General features: G+C 36.2%; 1 protein-coding gene across 1 annotated transcript in view; it reads right to left on the bottom strand.

Moving 5' to 3' along the window:
• LOC141295228 (unconventional myosin-VI) overlaps positions 1-23,380 on the bottom strand; it is a 102,084-nt gene that overhangs the window by 60,549 nt on the left and 18,155 nt on the right. Inside the window, exons 5-14 of the mRNA XM_073826441.1 lie at positions 17,849-17,978; positions 17,612-17,717; positions 16,147-16,202; positions 15,950-16,047; positions 15,710-15,874; positions 15,277-15,357; positions 9,250-9,430; positions 6,475-6,619; positions 1,928-2,085; positions 66-157 (exon numbers count right to left, since the gene is read on the bottom strand). Coding sequence (XP_073682542.1) covers positions 66-157; positions 1,928-2,085; positions 6,475-6,619; positions 9,250-9,430; positions 15,277-15,357; positions 15,710-15,874; positions 15,950-16,047; positions 16,147-16,202; positions 17,612-17,717; positions 17,849-17,978 — 1,212 coding nt within the window. The remainder of the gene's footprint in view (positions 1-65; positions 158-1,927; positions 2,086-6,474; positions 6,620-9,249; positions 9,431-15,276; positions 15,358-15,709; positions 15,875-15,949; positions 16,048-16,146; positions 16,203-17,611; positions 17,718-17,848; positions 17,979-23,380) is intronic.

The raw sequence follows: 23,380 nt of genomic DNA, 5'->3' as shown, positions 1-23,380 counted from the left end.
TAAAGAAGGGCATAGTTATGAGTCACTGATCGATACTAAAAATCCCGATAGCACTGATGACTCACCTCTTTCAGTATGCGTTCATTAAAAAACTGCTGCAGCTTTTCGTTACAATAGTTGATGCAGAACTGCTCAAAGCTGTTGTGCTCAAAATACTCTGAACGGGAATATAAAAAAAAGGATTTAATGATTCATGTGCAAGGTATATCTCTAAATGCATTTAACAGTTACACTTTTATAGAGAAATAGTTTTATAGAGAGTTAGCGAGAGCCAATTATCGTTAATCCTACTGCAGATTCTCAAACTTTATTCTGCGTAAGACAAGCTAATAGCTAGTGAATCATTTCATCGTCTATATATTCAATGAGTCATATCCCACAATGTGTTATTTTAGAGTTTAACATTAATGGAATATTTCAGGTTACATATAAGTTAACCTCTAATGACAGTCAGCATCTGTTGCAGTCAATTACCATGGTAAATAATTTCGGTTTATAAAGACCCCAAAAAAATTACAGCTATGCACTGTATTTCAGGGTTACGGTACGGACTTTAATTGCAAGTGTATTTCTTTATCTTTATTTGTTAGCATTTTTTGTATATCATTATTATATTTAGTAGGGCTGTCACGATTCCTCGATTCATTTCGAGTACTTGATTAAAAAAAATAAATAAATGCTGCTCCGCACAAACTGTTATAATTTACATGTGTGGAGTGTCTCAAACTCCATCTCAGCATATTATAAACCTATGCAAATAGAGTATACATCAATATCTTTCTAAATATGCTAACCTAAGTCTAAATTTACATGTTTCAATGTCCACATATACAAGGAATTACAGTGGCTGTAGCATTTCTGTCATAAAGAAATGGCCAAATATTAAAGATTAAGTGGACATTTAAAAGAAAAGTAGTTTAGTCAATATTAAACAAGAATTAGATCACACAGTAATATGTAAAAACAATATTGTCAGGCCGTTTTTTTTTACATCTTTCTGAATATTTATTATTATTATTATTATTAAAAAAATAATATTTCAGAAGAATCTAAGAGCTTTAGACTAGTCAAAATAGCTCAGAAAAAGTTTTGTACGCAACATACAGTGGCAATTAAAAAATAAAACATTTAAAAAAATTACATAAATGTAAAAAAAAAAAATAATTAAAACTGATCATCATTAAAACATTAAATAAATAAGTAATATTTAAGATTCTGCACTATATCTATGTGTCTAATCAAATAAGTACATTCAAACACCATGAAATTCATGTTAATAAAAAAAAAAAAAAAGTATATATATCACTTAAATATATATCACTCAAATTGTTAAGCTTGTAATTTGTGACCTTGGACCACAAAACCAGTCATAAGTAGCACAAGTACAGTATATTTGTAGCATTAGCAAAAAATACATTGTATGGGTCAAAATTCTTGATTTCTATTTTATGCCAAAAATCATTAGGATATTAAGAAAAGATCATGTTCTGATATTTTGTACATTTTCAACCGTAAAAATATATCAAAACTTAATTTTTGATTAGTAATATGAATTGCTAAGAACTTCATTTGGACAACTTTAAAGGCTATTTTCACAATATTTTGATTTTGTTACACCGTCAGATTCCAGATTTTCCAATAGCTGTATCTTGGCCAAACATTGTCCTATCCTAACAAACCATACATCAATGGAAAGCCTATTTTATTTAACAAAAATTACCCTTGTGACTGGTTTTGTGGTCCAGGGTCACATATAATTTGTAGTCACAAAAATATGTATGATAGAAATTTCGACTGGGTTGACTGATTTCTCATATGCATCTGGTTGACATGTTTGAAAATGTAAGAGCCTCTGAAAACAGGTAAACGAGGACATTCAGTGTTAAACCAACGTGACCCGTCCATTGTGGCAATCACTCGGGCTCACCGAAGCCAGCGATGTCCAGCACGCCGATGAAGTTGGAGGACGTATCAAAGGGGAAGCACTGGTTGACCCGTTTGACCACATGATCAAAGAGCCGGCTGTAAATGGCTTTGGCGAGGGCATCGCGGGCATTGTTGGCCTGTTCCACCTTCAGAGGCACCCTGGAGAGGAGCAAAGTGGGACAGGAGGAGTCAAAATCTGGGCCAGGGCTTCTGCTAATGCCGCCTCATCAATACATGTCCATTCTCTTTTACTCCATCCAACTTTGCACTCAGAAGACAGTTGCCGTTTTACCACTCTAAGCAAAATGTGCAAAAAACACTTGAGGGGAAAGCAGGACACCAGCGAGAAATAATTTGAGTCGAAATTTAATTTATTTTCCTCCCAATTCCATTATGATTGCAATGCTCAAGGCTGCTAAAAAATCTCCTCTGACTTTATGTAACCTGACAATAGTGTGTTTCTACAGTTATACAGAGGACAAACGAATATAATTACAACCGTTACAGTCTAAATTTAAGCATCACTGAAAATGTTTGGTAACGATATATGAGAGAAAATTAGTTTTTCGAGGGGAAAAAGGTAATTTTGGGGACAAAGGTAAATTGGGACAATTTTCTGCTTTGCTGAGACCTGAAAAGAAGTTTGATTTCAAAAATGACAATTACATAAGTTCCCTAAGGACTAAAATTTCTAAAACAACACTACCAGTCAAAAGTTTTTGGACAGTAAGTCTCCTCTGCTCACTAAGACTTTTGTTGTACTGTAATTTATTCCTGTGATCAGAAATCATTCTAATATTCTGATTTGCTGCTCAAAAACATTTATTAATATTATTATGTTGAAAACTGCTGAGCACATTTTTTTTTTCAGGTTTAAATACAGGAATAAATTACATTTTAAAATGTATTTAAGTAGAAAGCAGTTCTATTAAAAAGTAAAAATACTTCACAATATTACTGCTTTTGCTGTACTCTTGGTGAGCAGAAAGGCTTCTTTAACCCTTTATCTGTCATCCCTACTTTTGAAACATAAACGTGTAAGCGCACTATCCAAACTTTAATTGCAAGAATTCATCAACAAATTAATGTTCTAATATGATTTTGACATACAATTTCCATGGTAATGTAATGTCAGATTTTAAAATGGGTTTCAAAAGAACTTAAAGAACTTTAAACTTTCATTTGATATTTCATTTATGATAATTTCTAAAACAGAATAGAAAAAAAGGCAACGGAAAAAGACTTTTGGTGGGACAGAAAGGTCAGAACTCCTTTTATGATGTAGATTTTTGAGGTGCACTCTTTTTTATAAATGAATCTATTACTGTTCCTTCATAATTTGTAACAAAAAACCTGTGGTAAAATATCTACAGTTCCCTCCGCTAATATTGGCACCCTTGGTAAATATGAGCAAAGGTGGCTGTGAAAATAAATAAGTCCTTTTGATCTTTCATTCAAAAAATTCACAAACTTCTAACCTTTCACTGAAGTAAAACAATGGAAGCTGTGGGGGAAATCTCATTAGGAAATAAATGTTTTTCTCTACTTCACGTTGGCCACAATTATTGGCACCCAATTATTGCAACACCCTTTTCCCAAGATAACAGCTCTGAGTTTTCTCTAACAATGTCTAATGAGACAAGAGAGAGACTATTTCTTCATACAGAATCTCTCCAGATCCATCAAGATCCATTTTTGTGTTGATTTTAATGTTTGTTTTAGAACACTGTCCTGCTGGAAGATCGAATCACAGCCCATATAAGATTTCTAACAGAGGCAGTCAGGTTTAGATTTTTTTTACCCATTGGTATTTGACAGAATCCATAATGCTATGTATCTGAATAAAATGTCCAGGACCTCCAGCAGAAAAATCGGCCCACAACATTAAAGACCCAGCAGCTTTTTTTATCCCTGTTTGCACCAAACCCATCTGGTGGGTTTGTTGCCAAAAAGCAAATTTTATAGTTTCATCTGACCATAGAAGCCAGTCCTGTTTGAAGTTGCAGTCGTGTCTGACAACTGAATATGCTGGAGATTGTTTATGGGTGAGTGAGGAAGATTTTTCTTGAAACCCTCTGGAACAACATGTGGTGATGTAGGGGCTGTTTGTCTGACCCCAAGACTCAACTAATCTCTGCAACTCTCCAGCTGTGATCCTTGGAGAGTCTTTGGCCCCTCAACATCTTCTCCTCACTGTGTATTAGGACGATATAGACACATGTCCTCTTCCAGCCAGATTTGTAATATCTTCAGTTGATTGGAACTTCTTAATTATTGCCCTAATGGTGGAAATAGGGATTTTGGACACTTTCTATTTTGTGAAGCTCAACAAAGTTGTTCTCCACATCAGAACTACATTCTTTGGTTTTACTCCTTGTGATGGATAATTAAGGGAACTTGGCCTTTGTGTTCCTCATATTTACAATCCAGTGGAACAGAAAGTCACGGCTGGACAATTTTATACTCCTAGCCACCCTGGTGTGCTAAAAAAAATGTAATATGAATAGGAATATACTTCAGAGATATTTTATTTCATTTTACAAATTTCCAGGGGTGCCAATAATTGTGGCCACTAGAGAGAACTAGAGGAAAAAAAATATTTCATAATGAGATCACCCCCCAGATTCCATTGTTTTACTTCAATGAAAGGTAAGAATTTTGTGATTTTTTTTTTTATTAAAGATCTAAAGGATAAATTATACATATTTATTTTCACAGCCACCTTTGTTCATATTTACCAAGGGTGCCAATATTAGTGGAGGGCACTGTATTTAGGAGTCTTAGACCTTTTCAATGATATATAGTTTGTCATGATTATATTAGGATTGTAATAGTTAGGTGGTGACAGTTAAAAGGTTAAAAAACATTAAAAATCTTACTGTCCAAAAACTTTTGACTGGTAGTGTATGCAAGAAAATATGTTTATAGTATGCAAATAACTGGGTCTAAAAGGCCTAGTCGACTTTTAAAAGTGTATAAAACGACTTAATGGTCCTCCTGTAGATTAATTGCATAATTAAACTGAAAACAGTACAGGGAAAAGGTTCCATTCATACTTATTTTGCAGTGGTAACTTTGATAAATGTATACACGCAAAACAAACAGCGCTTGAAATCCCGGTGAAGCTTAAAGGGCTTGAAATGCAGCAGCCCGGCGATATTACACGAAAACACAATAAATCTCTATAACACACGCTTATTAAAGCAAAGCAGCTCATAATCACAAGACACAGCGGCTCCCCCACTATCCTCAGGAGGCGTACGGATACCGGCGAACTGAAACTCCAGAACTGGATGATAAAACCTTCTCGCTCTCTCTCGACGGCACCGTCCCGCTGTGGGAATACCTGCTGTGTGACTCTTATTGCCTGCGCAGTTAATAAAAGCTGGACCTGGCTCACAATAATCTCTACGATCTCCAGTCTGCGAGATTGCTTTTCATTAACTCGCTTTTATGCTATTAGTGTATTCCCTCCGTAGTGTGCGTGTCGAGAGGCTGTGGCGCTCTTCCTTCTCAATGTCACCTGCTTTGTTACGTTTAACAGATTTTTAGGAATCACAATACGCCGTTGAAATGAAGCTCTGTCAAGCACAAGCTGCTGCCCTCTCCGATGTCTAGCGGTGTGAATTGCAAGGGTCAGCCTAGCCTTGTTTGAATACAGTCTCCATAATTTTCCATAAAACGCATATTGCATATGTACGTGGTCGTGCATCTGTTCGCAGTCAAATGAGGAGGGCAGCGAAACCTCTCGCGACTTTGATTCTCATCATACCTAAAAGACCCCAGGCCACTCCCTCAGACAAACATCCATTATTCATGCAGTGCAAACACTCCCAGTCCAGCATCTGTGCTTGGTTAAATATTAATCCACCGAGCGCTGGCCTATCATTCAGACACCGCAGAATATAAAACCCCACCTGGGCGACGAAGAACCCAGGGTACGATTCAATGAAGGCAATCGAGTTTTTCCAATTCCTCTCTCCTGGCATGAGCAGTAATTGGACTGTGGGTTTTGCATGGTGAAAGCTGAGAAGAATTGGGCTTTTGTTTCACAAAATTGCAAACCTGAGTCTTATCTTTAACCAGCAGTGTGGGAAAAGCTGCTTGATACCTCAAGCCTAGTCGTGAAAGGCCTTCTCTCTTACGTAATCAATAAAAAGAAATACGTCCGTTTAAATGCAGAAGACTTTGGATGGCAACTAGACTCAGCCAATTTAGTCTATGCCACATTTGATTATACTGACCATATCTCTAATGGAAAAGCTGCGATTAGCTATTTTCAGCGCTCCTCTCGTCTGCGAGCAGGCGAGCGGAGGATTCATTTAACAGTTATGCCAATGCGAATGGGGTGAAATGATGAAATGTAATACTAGAAGACGTTTCGCATTGAGGGAATGATTGAGATGTGAAGGGAGTGCAGAAAATACCAAGCAGGTGATTTTTTATGGTCATGTTTTGATCATCATTTGGACGCGAACAGAGAAATAAAACAAATCAGGTTGCCGAGGGTCAGCGGCTGAGCAGATGTGATCATGCGGGGTCACTTACTTGATGACTGTGCCTTTGGCGCCCCCTGCAGTGGTGAGCATGACCCTGGTGGTAAGACTGACTCTAAGGTCGTCTTCATCCAGGCCTAGGAGCTCTGCGCAGTATTCCAGAGTCTGACTGGTCTGTTTTTTTAAAATGCAGCCACCTGAAACCAGATGCAAATTTTTAATGGTCATCTTTAAACTGTGGCTCATCATGTTTCTCGTGCTGCGTCTAGACAGCAGAGGTTTCTTAATGTTTCAATGTTTTGATGCTTTCAAAGCTGTTAACCTATTCCCCTGTTGAATAATTCAATCAAAATATATCAGGGTCAATTATACACTAAGACAAAGGGTTTAATTTTGTTGTTGCATTTATGTTGGTTTCATTTGGTTTAAAAATAGTTTATCCTTTATATTACGCAGTTTTTTTAATTTAATTTAAAGTAATTTTTGTTTTGTTTTTTTTGCAGCATGTTTCTTCAATTTGGTCCCATAACATGGATTTCAGGTTGTTTAAATATTTCATATATTTTATAGAAAACCGTTTCATTGTTTTTTCCCCTCTTCTCCACATAAAAGATTATGCCAAGCTACAAAAAAAAAAAGTTTCCTTTACATGAATTTCATTATTTTAAGGAGGCGTTTTTCTTTATATTAGGACAGTTGTATCACTGTGCCATAATTTATTTAGCTATTTTTCAAAACGGATTTACATATAATTGAAATATATATACATGTATATATATATATATGTGTGTGTATATATATATATATATATATATATATATATAAATAAATGTTATCATTTGTACCACACGACATTTTAAAAGCTGCACTAACCTTTTCATGTCCTAAAAGGTCAAAATATCCGATATTTGAAGAACTGATTTTGACAGACATTACAGTCCACAGAAGTCCTTTATGATATTGCTGTTTTTTTATTTAATTTAATTTATTTTAGATTAAATTTTATTAAATTTATTTTTAATTTAATGTATTTTTTATTATTTAATTATCTGCATGTTTCTGCAATTTGGTCTCACAACATGAATTTCAAGTTTTTTTTTAAAATATTTATATTTTATATTAAATTGTTTCATAAAACACTTAATAAAACATTACTTTTCTCCACATAATAAATAATTATGCCAAGCTACTTAAAAAAGGTATGTATGTATGTATGTATGTGTATATATATATAATTTTTACCACATGACATTGTAAAAGCTAAAGTAACCTTATGTTCTAAAAATGTCCACAGAATTCCTTTATGATGTTATGTTGTTTATTTTTTTCTATTTTATTTTTTTATTATTAAATTAAATGTCAAATTAAATTAAATTCAATTTCAGCATGGTTCTGCAATTTGGTCTCATAACACGACTTTCAGGTTTTTTTAAATATTATACTATTTTATATAAAATAGTTTCAGTTTTTCCACCTAAATAAAAAATGACTCTTCTCATCATTTATTTAGCTATTATTCAAAAAGGTTTTAATATAATTTAAATGTATAGGTATATAATGTGTACCACATGACATTTTAAAAGCTGACCTAACCTTGTCATGTACTAAAAGGTGTTTTTGACACTGATTTTGACACAGACAAGAAGTCCTTCATATTATTAAGTTGTTGTTTTATTTTTGATTATTTTATTTTATTATCAGCATGTTTTTGCAATTTGGTCTCATAAAATGATTTTTTAAAATATTTATATTTTATATAAAACGGTTTCACGGTTTCCCCCCTCTTCTCCACATAATAAAAGATTATGCCAAGCTCTTTACAAGAATCTCATTATTTTAGGCTTTTTTCTTTATATCATGACAGTTGTATCACTGTGCCATTTTTTTAATTTATGCCTCCAAAAACAAAAATCAAAAAGAATTTTAGTTAATACATTAAAAATATGCTCCTGAAAGAAGATTAAAAATAAAAGATACCAAAAAAGTGCCTTTGACTCATCTAAGAGCTCAAAGTGTGCAAACAAATGTATAAAAGCACACCACTTCAATCTCCTATCATATATCAGCCCTTTTCAAAAATATGTGCTCATACATAATAGTCTTCAGGTCTCCTGAAAGACCTCTGTAACATCAGGCTGCGTCTTTTCCAGCTGAATGGTATCTCAGGACACCAGCTCCATTGTGAGCAAAGAACTGGAGCAGGCCAGAGCGGTAAAAGGTGTTGTACCTTCATCAGAAGAGGAAAACAAATCCTGGATGCATGTCTGGCAACACTAGAAAGAGCCCTGTTACCCCCACAGCAGCTCTCTAATGAGGTCTTTTGAGCTGGAGGAGGGGTGGGTGTGGTGTGTGTGTGTGTGTGTGTGTGAGCGAGTTTAATGAGGAGAACATGAGCGTGAGCTCGAAAAATAATAAAATAACACTTCAGACATCAGTGAAAATTTCTTCCCTGACTGAACGCAGATGGTGCAAATTCTGTATAAAAGCAAAATTGCTAGTATTTTGAAGTCTCCTAACCTGAAAGAAACCAAATACTTCTAAACCAAGCATGACATGACAAAGCAACGATCGATAAATCCCATCCCTTTTTTGTCCTAACCAGCCTAACTGCAACCAACACGAGACATTTTATCAGCCGTTTGGTTTCTAGTTCTGCTTTAAAGCAATAGTTACAGAGTGAAATCTCACTGGTTGCATATGAAACATCAAATATGTTCTGATTAGTTGTGATTTTGTCACTTTATGCAGGATACAAATTGCTTGAAATTTGTCGCATCATGCTGGGTTAGGACATTAAATCTTTCATGAAAGTATTTTTTCTTGGTACCAGAGGTGCTTCCTGTCTCTTCAAAGTCGATATTGCCGAGATGAAGGACACCAGCCACCACTCTGAAGAGATTGAGCTTCTCTGTGTCATCCAGGCCGATTTTCTTCATGGCCGTCACCATCCTGTTGAAGTCTCCTAGGTCATCCAGCAGAGGGTCCTTCAGGGCACCCACTTTCCCATGCTACAGACACAATGGACCATCAAGACACATGCTTGCAGAATCAACACTATCCATACATACACTGCAGCTGAAATTAGAGATAAGAAATGTATACTGGAGGGCTTACAGATCTACAGTATCTCACCAATGTGAGTACACCCCTCACATTTCAGCAACAATTTTAGTATATCTTCTCAAGGGACAATACTATAGAAATGAAACGTCGATATATTTTAGAGTAGTCTATATGCAGCTTGTATAGCAGTATGGATATACTGGCCTCTGAAAATTACTCAACATACAACCATTATTGTCAAAATAGCTGGTAACAAAAAAAAAGTGATAACAGCAATATGTTGTTTAACCATACAAAGCCACATGTCCTATTCATCATGTTTATGTTTTTGTTTGCTTGAGAAGACCATACAAAGTTGTGTATCTTGTATTAAACCAGCTAAAATCAGGTGCTTTAAGTACAATTCTCTCATACTGACCACTGGATGTTCAACATGGCATCTCATGGCAAAGAACTCTCTGAGGATTTGAGAGTTAGAATTGTTGCTCTCCAAAAAGATGGCCAAGGCTATTAGAGGTTCAGTAACACCCTGAAAATGAGTGGTACAGTAGCCAGGGTCATACAGAGGTTGAGCACTCATTGAGCACTCGTTCTGTGCCTCAGATGCAGAACCTGGCTTCAAAAAACAGATGCATGAGTGCTGCCAGCATTGCTTTAAAGGTTGCAGAAGGTCAGTTTGGCAGTGCTCAGACTATGAGCAGCACACTGCAACAAGTCGGTTAGCATAGGCATTGTCCCAGAGGGAAGCCTCATCTGAAGCTGGCTCACAAGAAAGCCCGCAAACAGTTTGCTGAAGACAACCTGTCCAAGAGCATGAATTACTGGAACCATGTCCTGCGGTCTGATGAGACTATAAGAGAAACATGTTTGGCTCAGATGGTGTCCAGCATGTGTGACGGTGCCCTGGTGAGGAGTACCAAGAAAACTGTGTCTTGCTAAAGTCAAGGTGCTGCATGAGTGCTGCATGAGATTCAAGGATGTACATTCAGAGGCAAAACATGATGCCTTTTATTATTATTATATTTTTTATGTTGTTTTTTTTATTATTATGGTTTTATGTTTATGTCCATTGTTGTTGGCGTGCCTTTACGTTGTTGTTATGTTTATGTATTTTGTCTACTTTTATTACTCTCTCTGCTGGCTGCATAAAAAATTTGCCCCTCTGGGATAATAAAGAATACCTTGAACCTTGAACCCTATTAAGCACCTGTGGGGCATCCTCAAGTGTAAGGTGGAGAAGCACCATGTGTTTAACATCCAGCAGCTCTGAGATGTCATTATAGAGGAGTGGAAGAGGATCCCAGCAACAACCTGTGCAGCTCTGGTCAATTCCATGCCTAGGATGATTAAGGCAGTGCCAGATAACAATGGTGCTAACACAAATTATTGACACTTTGGACAAGTTCACTTAGGGTGTACTCCCTTTTGTTGCCAGCAATTTTGACCACAATGGCTGTATGTTGAGTAATTTTTCAGGGGGCAGTAAATCTATACTGCTATACAAGCTGCACATTGACTACTCTAAAATAACCAAGTTTAATTTCTATAGTATTGGCGCTTGAGAAGATACACTAAAATGGTTGCTGAAATGTGAGGGGTGTCGTCACTTTTGTGACATACTGTAGATCTCTGATTAAAAGGAGGAGGAAAAGAAAACAAACCACACCTGAGGGTCAGAGTGTGCCAGCACTTCTTTTTTTTTTGCTCTCAATTACTGTCACTTTCCAAAAAAATTTAATCTTTTCATCAACTAATCACCCTTTGTTCTAAGCTTAAATTATTTTCTTTTTGATGAATAAAGCATTCATGCTCATCTTATGTGGAAAAGAACAGCATAAACATTTTTAAAAAATGTGTGTGTTTAAAGGAAACAAGGGTGAGTAAATGATGACAATTTTTTATTCACTGATGTACTGATAATCTGCAGTCTGATGATGAAGCAGATCACACAACTCTGACCACAATAAACCTTAAATGCTGTTTGATACCCATAACAACAAGCACACCTCACAAAAATACCCCCCCCCCCCACACACAGAAAGCCTCATGCATATTAGCCTGCAGACCCATCCACATACTAATAACCAATTTCATGCACAGAAACCCAGAAAAGCGAAGAATGTAAAGCATAAAAAAGCATTCAGAAAGGCCAACTGGTAAAACATCACCTTGTGATCCTGAATTTTAAAAAGATCAGGGAAGGCAAAGACACATAATATTTGGTTAGAAAACTACTAATATAAACAAAATGGATAGAAAAGTAGTGCTCTGTTCCAAAGTCTACACAGGTAGCATTTTAATGTCAAAACAAATGTTAAAAAAGATAAAAAAAATAATAATAATACTAAATAAGGTTACATTGCATTTATAATTTGAACCCTCATAAACTGTAATAATATTAATCATGAACCAAGGGTCTTGTGTACAGTCTGAAAACTAGAAACATGTCTGTAATTATGTAATTAAGTTATTTATAATTATTTAATAAAAATACTTTAATATAGTTTTACTTTCTTCTGTAAATATGCAATTGAGCAGTTTTGTCATGACAATTTTGTCACAGTAGGTACGAAAAATATCTTGGGGGGCCTTTATTGTCTTTGAAAAGGGGAGGCTTTGAAGTCAAAAAAGGTTGAGAACCACTGGGCACTTTAAAAACATGGTATAAGGCAACCTTTGTTGTATATCATGAATTTTGTTCAGAAAGTAATCCCAGAATGCACTCTTGAACAAAAATCATATATACCCTGAATTCTTACTCGAATCTGAAAATTATCACAAAAAATTTTACAAATTTACAAAACTATATGCTTGTTTAGGCCACATGTGACCATTTCTGGGTATAGATGCTCCATCAGAAGCAAAAAGCAAAGAATAAATGGTACGAAAATACACTCGCGGTGTGCTGTAATACTACTGAAAAATACTAATACAAAAATACTAACCGAAATCTCAGATAGCCATACAGTGATTCATCTTTTATGAGTCGTTAAAATATTGGTGTCCAGGACACTGAGACTTTAAAAGCTTATCTTAAATGTTTAATATAAACATACATTACTCATAAATGGCTGTTGAGATAGGATAGTAATCTCAATTCAAAGAGTAGACCCTGTTGAAAAAAGCAGCACATGCAAGTTAGGTATGTTTTGGTCCTGAGTTAAGGACCATTTTAGGACCAGCACATGACCAGCTTAAACCAGCTCATAACCATCTTATAACCAGTTCAGGACCAGCTGCCATGCTTCAAAACATTCCTAATCAGCATATGCTGTTTTTTTTTTTTCAACAGAGGAGATTTGGACCTGTGAATTTTAAGTATTCCTTATGTCTCGACTTAAACAGATTGGAACTACAGTCGTGGCCAAAAGTTTTGAGAATGATACAAATATTAGTTTTCACAAAGTTTGCTGCTCAACTGCTTTTAGATCTTTGTTTCAGTTGTTTCTGTGATGTACTGAAATATAATTACAAGCACTTCATACGTTTCAAAGGCTTTTATCGACAATTACATGACATTTATGCAAAGAGTCAGTATTTGCAGTGTTGGCCCTTCTTTTTCAGGACCTCTGCAATTCGACTGGGCATGCTCTCAATCAACTTCTGGGCCAAATCCTGACTGATAGCAACCCATTCTTTCATAATCACTTCTTGGAGTTTGTCAGAATTAGTGGGTTTTTGTTTGTCCACCCGCCTCCTGAGGATTGACCACAAGTTCTCAATGGGATTAAGATCTGGGGAGTTTCCAGGCCATGGACCCAAAATTTCAACATTAGAGCCACTTAGTTATCACGTTTGCCTTATGGCACAGTGCTCCATAGTGCTGGAAAATGCATTGTTCTTCACCAAACTGTTGTTGGATTGTTGGAAGAAGTTGCTGTTGGAGGGTGTTTTGGTACCATTCTTTATTCATGGCTGTGTTTTTGGGCAAAATTGTGAGTGAGCCCACTCCCTTGGATGAGAAGCAACCCCACACATGAATGGTCTCAGGATGCTTTACTGTTGGCATGACACAGGACTGATGGTAGCGCTCACCTTTTCCTCTCCGGACAAGCCTTTTTCCAGATGCCCCAAACAATCGGAAAGAGGCTTCATCGGCGAATATGACTTTGCCCCAGTCCTCAGCAGTCCATTCGCCATACTCTTTGCAGAAGATCAATCTGTCCCTGATGTTTATTTTGGAGAGAAGTGGCTTCTTTGCTGCCCTTCTTGACACCAGGCCATCTTCCAAAAGTCTTGGCCTCACTGTGTGTGCAGATGCGCTCACACCTGCCTGCTGCCATTCCTGAGCAAGCTCTGCACTGGTGGCACTCCGATCCCGCAGCTGAATCCTCTTTAGGAGACGATCCTGGCGCTTGCTGGACTTTCTTGGACGCCCTGAAGCCTTCTTAACAAGAATTGAACCTCTTTCCTTGAAGTTCTTGATGATCCTATAAATTGTTAATTTAGGTGCAATCTTAGTAGCCACAATATCCTTGCCTGTGAAGCCATTTTTATGCAACACAATGATGGCTGCACGCGTTTCTTTGCAGGTCACCATGGTTAACAATGGAAGAACAATGATTTCAAGCATCACCCTCCTTTTAACATGTCAAGTCTGCCATTCTAACCCAATCAGCCTGACAAAATGATCTCCAGCCTTGTGCTCGTCAACATTCTCAACTGAGTTAACAAGACGATTATTGAAATGATCTCAGCAGGTCCTTTAATGACAGCAATGAAATGCAATGGAAAGTTTTTTTCGGGATTAAGTTAATTTTCATGGCAAAGAAGGACTATGCAATTCATCTGATCACTCTTCATAACATTCTGGAGTATATGCAAATTGCTATTATAAAAATTTAAGCAGCAACTTTTCCAATATCCAATATTTATGTAATTCTCAAAACTTTTGGCCACGACTGTAGATTTGAACCTGGATAGATTAAAATCTGTAAGTCAAGTCAATTTGAGTTCTGTTTGTGTGGCGCAGACTTCCTGTCTTTGTAAAGAGTTTAAAATCAGTCACTTATAATGTTAGGATGCATTCCTAAAAGGCTGTTGCCTATATAGGCACTAGACTGCTCAATAGGTTTTGGACCAGAGCCAGAGCGAAGACAAATCTCCGTGTATTCTGAATAAAAAATGGATCGCATAAATATCCAAATACCGACCCAAACTCATCGTCATGATATTCAAGTGTTCGAGGATGATAAAAAAGAGAGAAAAAACAACAACAAAAGTACCATCTGCGAATTTGGGGTATGAAACTAATCTCAGATCTGAAACTGTAGTGAAACAGACGGCGTTGAGCTAGCAAATGAACTCCTGCACCAACAGAAACAGCAGCTAATGAATATCTCATCACCTCCAGAGGGATTCAACACAAAGGTGATTTATAATAATGGCCCTTGATAACAATAACATCAATTGATGGGCTCGGTCTCCAGAGAGGGCCGTGTGCAAACACAACACAACATCGCTGGAATTTATTACACTTTACATAATTCATCAAAGATGTGAACTAATTTCTGAGGGAAACTAATTCTTTTTGAGGCAAAACGGTTATTTTGCAACTTTAGAGATTCTGACTGTGGTCAAGGTCTGTTAATTCAAGATGTCCTCTAGTCTTAAATTTTACTACACGAACAAAGAAAATAGCAGGGATTTGATTACACATCAAAAATGAATCTGAAATCTTTACTACACCTCAGCTTCGGGCTGTTTATTACTTCAGATTCGCCACAAATGTTTAGGAAGGAGAAAACAGACTCATCATGTCACTAAACCATAAATCAATGATTCTACGTACCTCAGGACTTTTCCTGTTTTGCATGATCTGTTTATCTGAGTCCTTGTTTGCAAAGTATCTGGTGCAGCCACGATTCAAATACTGAGGGAAACACAAACACACAATGAGGGAAGTTAAAATACATTAATACTCATTGTAAAGCAAATATGCCATCTAGTGGTGCATCAACATTTCACTGTATACAAGGGCCTGAAATCATATAACCTAAATTCCTAAAGGAATTATTGGATTTTATTTGTTTTGACAAAATGCTCTTTCTTCAGCAGTTGTGTGCTTTGATACAGTCTGTTTGCTATGGTCACGGTTGTCAGATTGCTTTCCACTTTGAACCAATTATAACAATGAGTCTCAAAGTTTCCTGTAAAACAGTGTGTCGAAGTTTTGTAAAATGCTTTCCAGTTTCCTGACACACACAATTACACAGGAAACTGACCCGGAAGTTGTCTGGAGAGTTGAGATGAAGCATGTTCCTGACGTCCTCCGATGCCCCAGCACAAAGTCTGTAAAATATATGATAGTTTCGCTCTTCTGTGCTCTGCATGCAAATCCGAGACTTCTCCAGCAGATAGTGCGAGACAAATCCACCCACAACCGCATTCTGAAGACACGATGAACACGATTAGTAACTCTTACAGCCATCACGCTCTAGTCGTCAAAATAAGAGAAAGTTTACCTTGTCATTAAAGTGAATTTCCACAAACTTTCCAAAACGGCTGCTGTTGTTGTTCCTGACCGTCTTTGCATTTCCAAAAGCTTCAAGCAAGGGGTTGGCTGCACGGAACAGACATATTTACAAACGCATTTTGCATCGTATGCAAAAACCAAACACTACTAGACACCACCAGTTCAAATTGTCTTTAGAGAACCTACCCTCAACAATCCTCTCATCTATATCTTGACCTGTTCCATAGGTTGAGGTTAAATACCTGAAATTAAACAGATACAGTATTAAGACATGGTAAAAAAAAACATTGAATCAATGGAGCAATGTGCATTTTTTGGATTAAAAACTGACTTTTGACCAGTGCAACTGACACGTTCAAGGCCCAGAAGGTAGTAAAAAGTCAGACATCATTAAAATATTCCATGTGACATCAGTGGTTCAACCTTTATTCAACCAAAATACAACTTAATTCAACAATTTCCTCTATTCAGTGTCAGTCTATGTAAGGACAGAAAGCTCTCGGATTTCATCAAAAATATCTTAATTTGCGTTCTGAAGATGAACAGAGGTCTTACAGGTTTAAAATGACATGAGGGTGAGTAATTAATGAACTATCCCTTTAATGTGCCCTTGCTTATTATATATTAATGTGTGATTCATTTTTTTTCAAGATTTAGTGAAACATGTGGAGTAAGCCTCATATCAAGTCACAAAAATGAAAACCACAATGGGTTTTCAATATCTTTTTAAGGGTTCGTACAGATACTGTAAAATGAAATTCCAGGACTTACAAGGACTTTTCAAGCTCTACTTTTTTGATTTTCAAGAACTTCAGATCTGGTTTGATCAGATCTCACTTATTAAACAATTTCTTCTATTTCAAATTCTAGAAAGAGAGAATATAAATAAAAATAAACTAATAAAAAATGGCACAAATAAATCATTCAATTCTCGAAATGATTCATGAACCCATTCCCATCTGAATCAAATGATTGGCAATACACAAAGATCTAAATCAAATTATTCACGGGTTCACATAAGATTTAAAGTGCTGATCTGAAACAAATGATTCGATTGGAACTTTTCCAAACGGTAAATAATTTTAGTTTTGAAAAGCTCCGTTTCACCCATCACTACGTGCTTTTTAAAAATTTTAAAAGCGATGTCAAAATTCGAAAGTGAATGACTCATTTAATATGATCAGTTTTTTTTGCCAGTTCCAGTGTAAGTGACTCAATTGATTTGGTCCATCTGTTCCTCTTTAGCCATGTTTACACGAAATTATCAGTACTACTACTTGCTTAGCTCGCTAGATTTCTGACATTAACGGAAAAAAACAAATAAGGTATGATGTTTTTTGAATTTCGTGAATTTTGCATGAAAAGATGTGCTTATTGACGAAATTAAATACTTATTTCATATGTACATTGTCTTTAAATAATTCAAGCACTTTTCAAGTACCTCTTATGGAATATGGCTATTTTCAATGGTTTTCCAGGCCTTAAATTTCAAAAAGTCAAATTCAAGTACTTCAAGCACGAACTCTGTTTTAAGAAATATTGTCCTAATTCATCCAGGTACGACAAAAATGACTAAATTTGGACCCTGTATGCATGTGAGAAATATTAATTGAAGTGTTTTCGTCATTCCATGAATAGGCAGTTATCATACCTGAGAACAAACTTTGTGTTTTCTGTTTTTCCAGCACCCGATTCACCAGACACAATAATGGACTGACTCATCTTCAGAACCTTCATGTCTCTGTAGGCTTTATCCGCTGAGACAGAGACAGAAAGAGACAAACATTTGTTGAAATCGCTGTCAACATTGTTGCAATCTAAAAAAATAACTACAAAAGAACTGAATCCTCAAGTGTCCTATTAGACAGATGTTCAAACGCCCACCCACCAATAGCATAGACATGAGGAGGAAGAGTCCCCAAAGAGCGTCCCTGATAGCTTTTAATGGTCTCTGGGGAGTAGAGTTTAGGGATGTCGAAATACGGGTTCACAGCAATCAGGATGTTAGCCACAGACGTCTGAAATAAAACACACACATGCTCATTGTCAAGTGTCTGATTGTCAACATATCAGTCCCAACAATGTCATTCAAAGCCTCACACTTTCAGGTTAGCTGTGCTGTGTGGAGCAGCACTACCTCACAGGACCTAATTAAGTGCATTGGGCAACTTGATAGCGTCTGGGCAGGATTAGCTGGGTCATCTGAGACGGGCAGTCACACTAGGGCAGGGCCTGGGCCGTCTCCTGACAGGCTCGGGCGCTGCGCTGACGAGCGTACGCTGACAGCGGGACCGGCGTCTCTCAGATGAGAGGCTAATAAGGGCTACTGGAGCACGACAATAACATGCCCATCAGCTCCGTACCTGCAGGCGTGCCTGCCAATGAGATCTAAGGGGTTTAGCGTGAATCTGGAAGTCCTATACTGCCCTGAGGTGATTGTTAAGCAAAAAAAAATTTTAGATTTAATGATCCAAATGTGTTAACATTTAAAATGCCATTTTATTAGGCTTTAATTAATCAGAAAATTAATTTGTTATGGATGTAATTTAAGTGCTTAGCTTAATATGCAGAGACAACTCAAGTAGACTCGATGCTGCTTGAAAAACATGAATCATTTAATTTGAGCATCACAAGCTTAGGGTGGGACTATCCGTTTGTCCAACCAATGAGAGACAGCAAGCAACAGTAAAGAAGTCCACTTCCACTTCTTGAGGTAAACATGTCAAGAATTATCTCCATATAATGAATTTCAATGGTGCCCCCAAGTTTGAACTTCCAAAATGCAGTTTAAACGCAGCTTCAAATGGCTCTAAACGATCCCGGCCAATGAAGAAGTGTCTTATCTAGCAAAACAATCTGCCATTTTCAAACCAAATTGACAATTTATATACTTTTTAACCTCAAACACTCATCTAGTCTAAGTCTATGTGAACTGTGTGTTTGAAAACCATCAATACAGTTAGGGCATGTCAAAAAACTCCTGTCTAGTTTTCTTCTTCAACGTCAAAATTGTCCTACATCAATGTTTTATCTTCTTTGCATGTTCACATTATAAACACTGGGACGCTACTTCTGCAGCAATTTAGAACAATTTTGAAGTTGGGGGAAAAAAGGAGATGGAGCTTATCAACATACACTAACTGGAAAAAAATAGAGTTCACGCAGACTTAGACAACATGAACGCTTGAGGTTAAAATGTATATAAATTGTCAATTTGTTTTAAAAATAACCGATCGTTTCACTAGATAAGACCCTTCTTCCTCGGCTGAGAGCATTTAAACTGCATTTTCGATGTTCAAACTTGGGGGCACCACTGACATCTATTATATAGAGATAATTCCTGAATTTTTTTCCTCAAGAAACATAATTTCTTATCAACTGAAGAAAGGAAGTCACAAACATCTAGGATGACAAGGGAGTAAGTAAATTATCTGTACATTTCTGTTCTGGAAATGGACTTTAATTTGGATCTGGTAGTATATTTTTTACATAATTTTTTTCTATAGAGATTTTTAAAAAGTCTTCACTAAGTAAGGACTAGGGATGTAACTGTATCAAAACTTCACGGTACGGAATTAATACCTCGGTATGAATGGCACGGTACGGTATTTATTGAATCATTTACAGGAAAAACAAAACTAATGAAGAGACTCGAAAAAAGTGCCAGAAGTGTTTATTAAACAGTTTACATGAACACTGAACATATCAATGGCATACAAATTAGCCATCTATCTGTAAACTTTGAAACAGGAACTTCAATTTTTCAATTTTAATAACAAAAAATTATTAAACCATGTAACCACGTTAATTTTTTTTCGCAGTACTTTAGCCTACTTTGTGTAATAACGAAAACATTAATTTCAGTGGAAAAATAAGTCCAAAACTCTCTATTTTAACATTTTGAACAATAGGGCTCTACAATCTTTTTTTTTTTTCTTTTTTTTTTTTTTTTAGAAATTTTTGAAATGTGTTTTAATTTTTCTGATAATCAAATGAAAGCATAAACATTTATTTATTTTTAATCAAATGAAAAATAAACCCTTTTAATTTTTGGCAAACAAAAAGAGGTTTACTGTTAAAATCAACACATGTTTAAATAATAATTGTAGTATTTTTTTCTACAATTAAGTGGTTAATCTTGTTGTAATATTTATTTTTTATTATATATATTGTTTTATGTAAATTATTTAAATAGGAATATATAAACACCTACATTATACTGTACAAAAGTAATGCAAGACTAATATTGTTCTGTTTCATGTTAAACCGTACTTTTATTTTGACAGGTTGCCGTGAAGTTTCTGTGTGTACAGTTTGATATGATGCTAGTTTTCTCAAATGAAATGGTAAAAGTGACACTCACAGCAGGTTTGGAGATTGAGTTTATCTGTTCATGTGAGATGCAAATGCCAAAAATTAGCGGGAGCATCACGCTTGCTTCAGGATGCCTGTAGTAAAAAACGCGTCTCCACCATTCATACATACAAAGGCAAACGGAACATGCAGGATTCATATTAAAACGGTCCTTTTGCATTTCAGTTTTCACAGACACTAGTCCATATCGCGATTTGAATTAAGTGACAGACCAACTTTTGATTTATTCATCCAAAAATCAACGAATTCCGTGGAATTTCGCGCTATAGTAAATTCCGTTTTTATGAATGGAGTCCTGCGTGTTTTCGCAGAGGAGACATTATAAACGCGCGACCATGTAGAGACAGAAATGACATGCCTTCGTGTAAATAAGATAAATAACATAAGGCAATTTAGTTTGTTTAATAAAAGAACAATGTATAGACCTGTTCTATAGGAAAGATAACCTTAAATGAGTTCTATTGTGATCTGGCGCTATATCGAAAATAAAATGAATTTGACGTTCAAGGGCGGTGGGCAACAGACCGCAAAGGATGATGATGGCCACGCCTGGGCTGATGGGAATTGTAGTTCCCGCTACCTCCCGTTCACTCCATTCGCCTGAGCAAACTTTTCTCAGAAGACCTATCGTTTTATCGAGTCATGCGACCACGGTAGTATCGAAAAAATTTGCTATTGCGGTACGACGGTATTTACAATACCGTTACATCCCTAGTAAGGACAAATGCACCATTAGTAGTGCATTAAACAATTTCAGAGTGCATTAAAATCTTTTTTTCAACTGTTCTTTCTGGTTTTCGAACCTGATTGGCTGAAAGCCTTTTACAGGTGTGCAATATTCTAGTGATAACATAATTTGCGGTATTTCTCACAGCAAGTGTCATGGCGGACACCCAAATCCTTACTAATTTCATAAATAATACTGTTTTTGTGTCACGGAATGTAGTTTTACGAACTGGCAGATGTACCTCGGCCAGCTTTTATGGAATTTGCCACTGGCTCTGATGTCTCTATGGTGGTTAAACATGAGATATAATTAATTTTTTCGGTAAATCTAATGACAGTCTTTGGTCTCATTAATATATTATTCATTCCAGTCATTTTTATTTTTTTTTAGTTTCAACAACACCTTGTAAGACGCAGCCAACAAATGCACTTAGCAGCGCTGTCATCAGAAATCACCCTTAACAGATCAAAGAATACTATGACAAAGATATCGCTGTCTTCAGCGGACATTCCAACTAATGTTTTATTTTGAATATGAGATTGATCTGAAGAATGAATGCTGTATCAGATGCAGGTAATTACACTTGCTTAGTCCATCTCTCTGTCATAATACAGTAAGCTTTTAATACAGTAATACAATAACCTTTAATGAAGCAACTCAATATTCCTTCATTACTAGTTCTAAAGTGATGTTTTCAAATTAGTAACGGGGCATGTTAAACTGTCAAACTTATATATTAATCTGTGGAGGGAACCCGGAAGGAAGTAGTTCTGCACAAAAGAGGGTTTTTAGAGACACTGCATTGTTGTATCTTTTTTTATTTACAAACGTGTGCTGTTGAACTATTGTATAAACGCAATATCTCACTTGTAGCAGTGCAATATGGCTGTTTATCAGCAGCCGAATCACAGCCATGCTGATACAATTCTCATTATTTACTAACTATTAACTATGATTTTTGTCTCAATATATTCCTAATTACTGCTTATTAATACTTAAAGTAGTTGTTAATTCTAAGAACTGAGTAGGAATTGGGTAGGATTAAGGATTTAGAATAAGGTGTCACAAAATAAGGAATTTAATATGTGCTTTAAGTAATAATAAACAGCCAATATCCCAGGAATATTCATGCTAATAACCAACTAGTTAATAGTGAGAATTGGACACTAAAGTGTTACCAATATTCTTATTAACTCACCAGTATTTAAAGTGAGAAGGGTACATAAAAGCATGCATTTTAAGGTTAGACTTTAAATTTTGACATTAAATCCACTAGTGTATTGTATAGAAAAGTTCTACAGTCTACACACAGTCTTAAGTTCGATTACATAAGATGTAAGTGTAATTAAATTACAGAAAAAAAATAAGAGTAATCCGTTACTCAAGGGAAAAGTAATTAAACTACAGTAACTGATTACTTGATACGTAGTTACATCCAACACTGATCATGGGTCATGGTTGAAATAATGCAGGCTGATGGCTTCAACAAAAGCATATACCATCGATTAAGTTTTTAAGGGTTTGTAAGCAATCATTAAAAATCAATTTACCCTATGTTGAATATCAATAAAATTTTTGGTTGGTTTAGGTGATAGATTTTAATTCATCACTCCACTACTGACAGTACATAATGAACCTTTTTCATGTGCAAAATTTTGCAAATGTAACCACACCTTAAAGGGATAGTTCACCCAAAAATGAAAATTTGATGTTTATCTGCTTACCCCCAATGTATCCAAGATGTAGGTGACTTGTTTTCCTCAGAAAAACACAAACAAAGATTTTTAATGAAAACCGGTGCAGTCGGCCAGCCTTATCATAGACGTGGATGGGCACCAAACCTTTAAAAGTAAACAAAAACATGCACAGACAAATCCAAATTACACTCTGCGGCTCGTGACGATACATTGATGTCTTAAGACACGAAACGATCGGTTTTTGCGGGAAACTGAACAGTATTTATATCATTTTTTACCTTTGATAAACAGCCACGTCCATCTGTCATGAGCACGAGTTTGGCATCAGTCACATCACATGTGCACGCGCTTCTGGCGTAGTATACGCAAACGCCGTAAGGGGAAATCAGCGAAAAGTCCCGGATGAGTTTGCGCAAGCAAACGTAATCTTTTAGCTTTAAATCGGTTTAAACAACCAGGATACGCGCAAGTAATTACCATTGTGTATAGCCACTATACCCACAATCTCTGTGCACTGTGTAAACAATGAGTGTCGTATACATGCGACAGATGGCTTCCGGCGTTTGCGTATTCTACGCTAGAGCGCGTGCACATGTGACGTGACTGATGTCAAACTCGTGCT

The sequence above is a fragment of the Garra rufa genome, chromosome 21, assembly GCF_049309525.1.
Source record: "Garra rufa chromosome 21, GarRuf1.0, whole genome shotgun sequence".
Classification (NCBI taxonomy): domain Eukaryota; kingdom Metazoa; phylum Chordata; class Actinopteri; order Cypriniformes; family Cyprinidae; genus Garra; species Garra rufa.
This window is presented reverse-complemented; position numbering and strand designations above follow the sequence as displayed.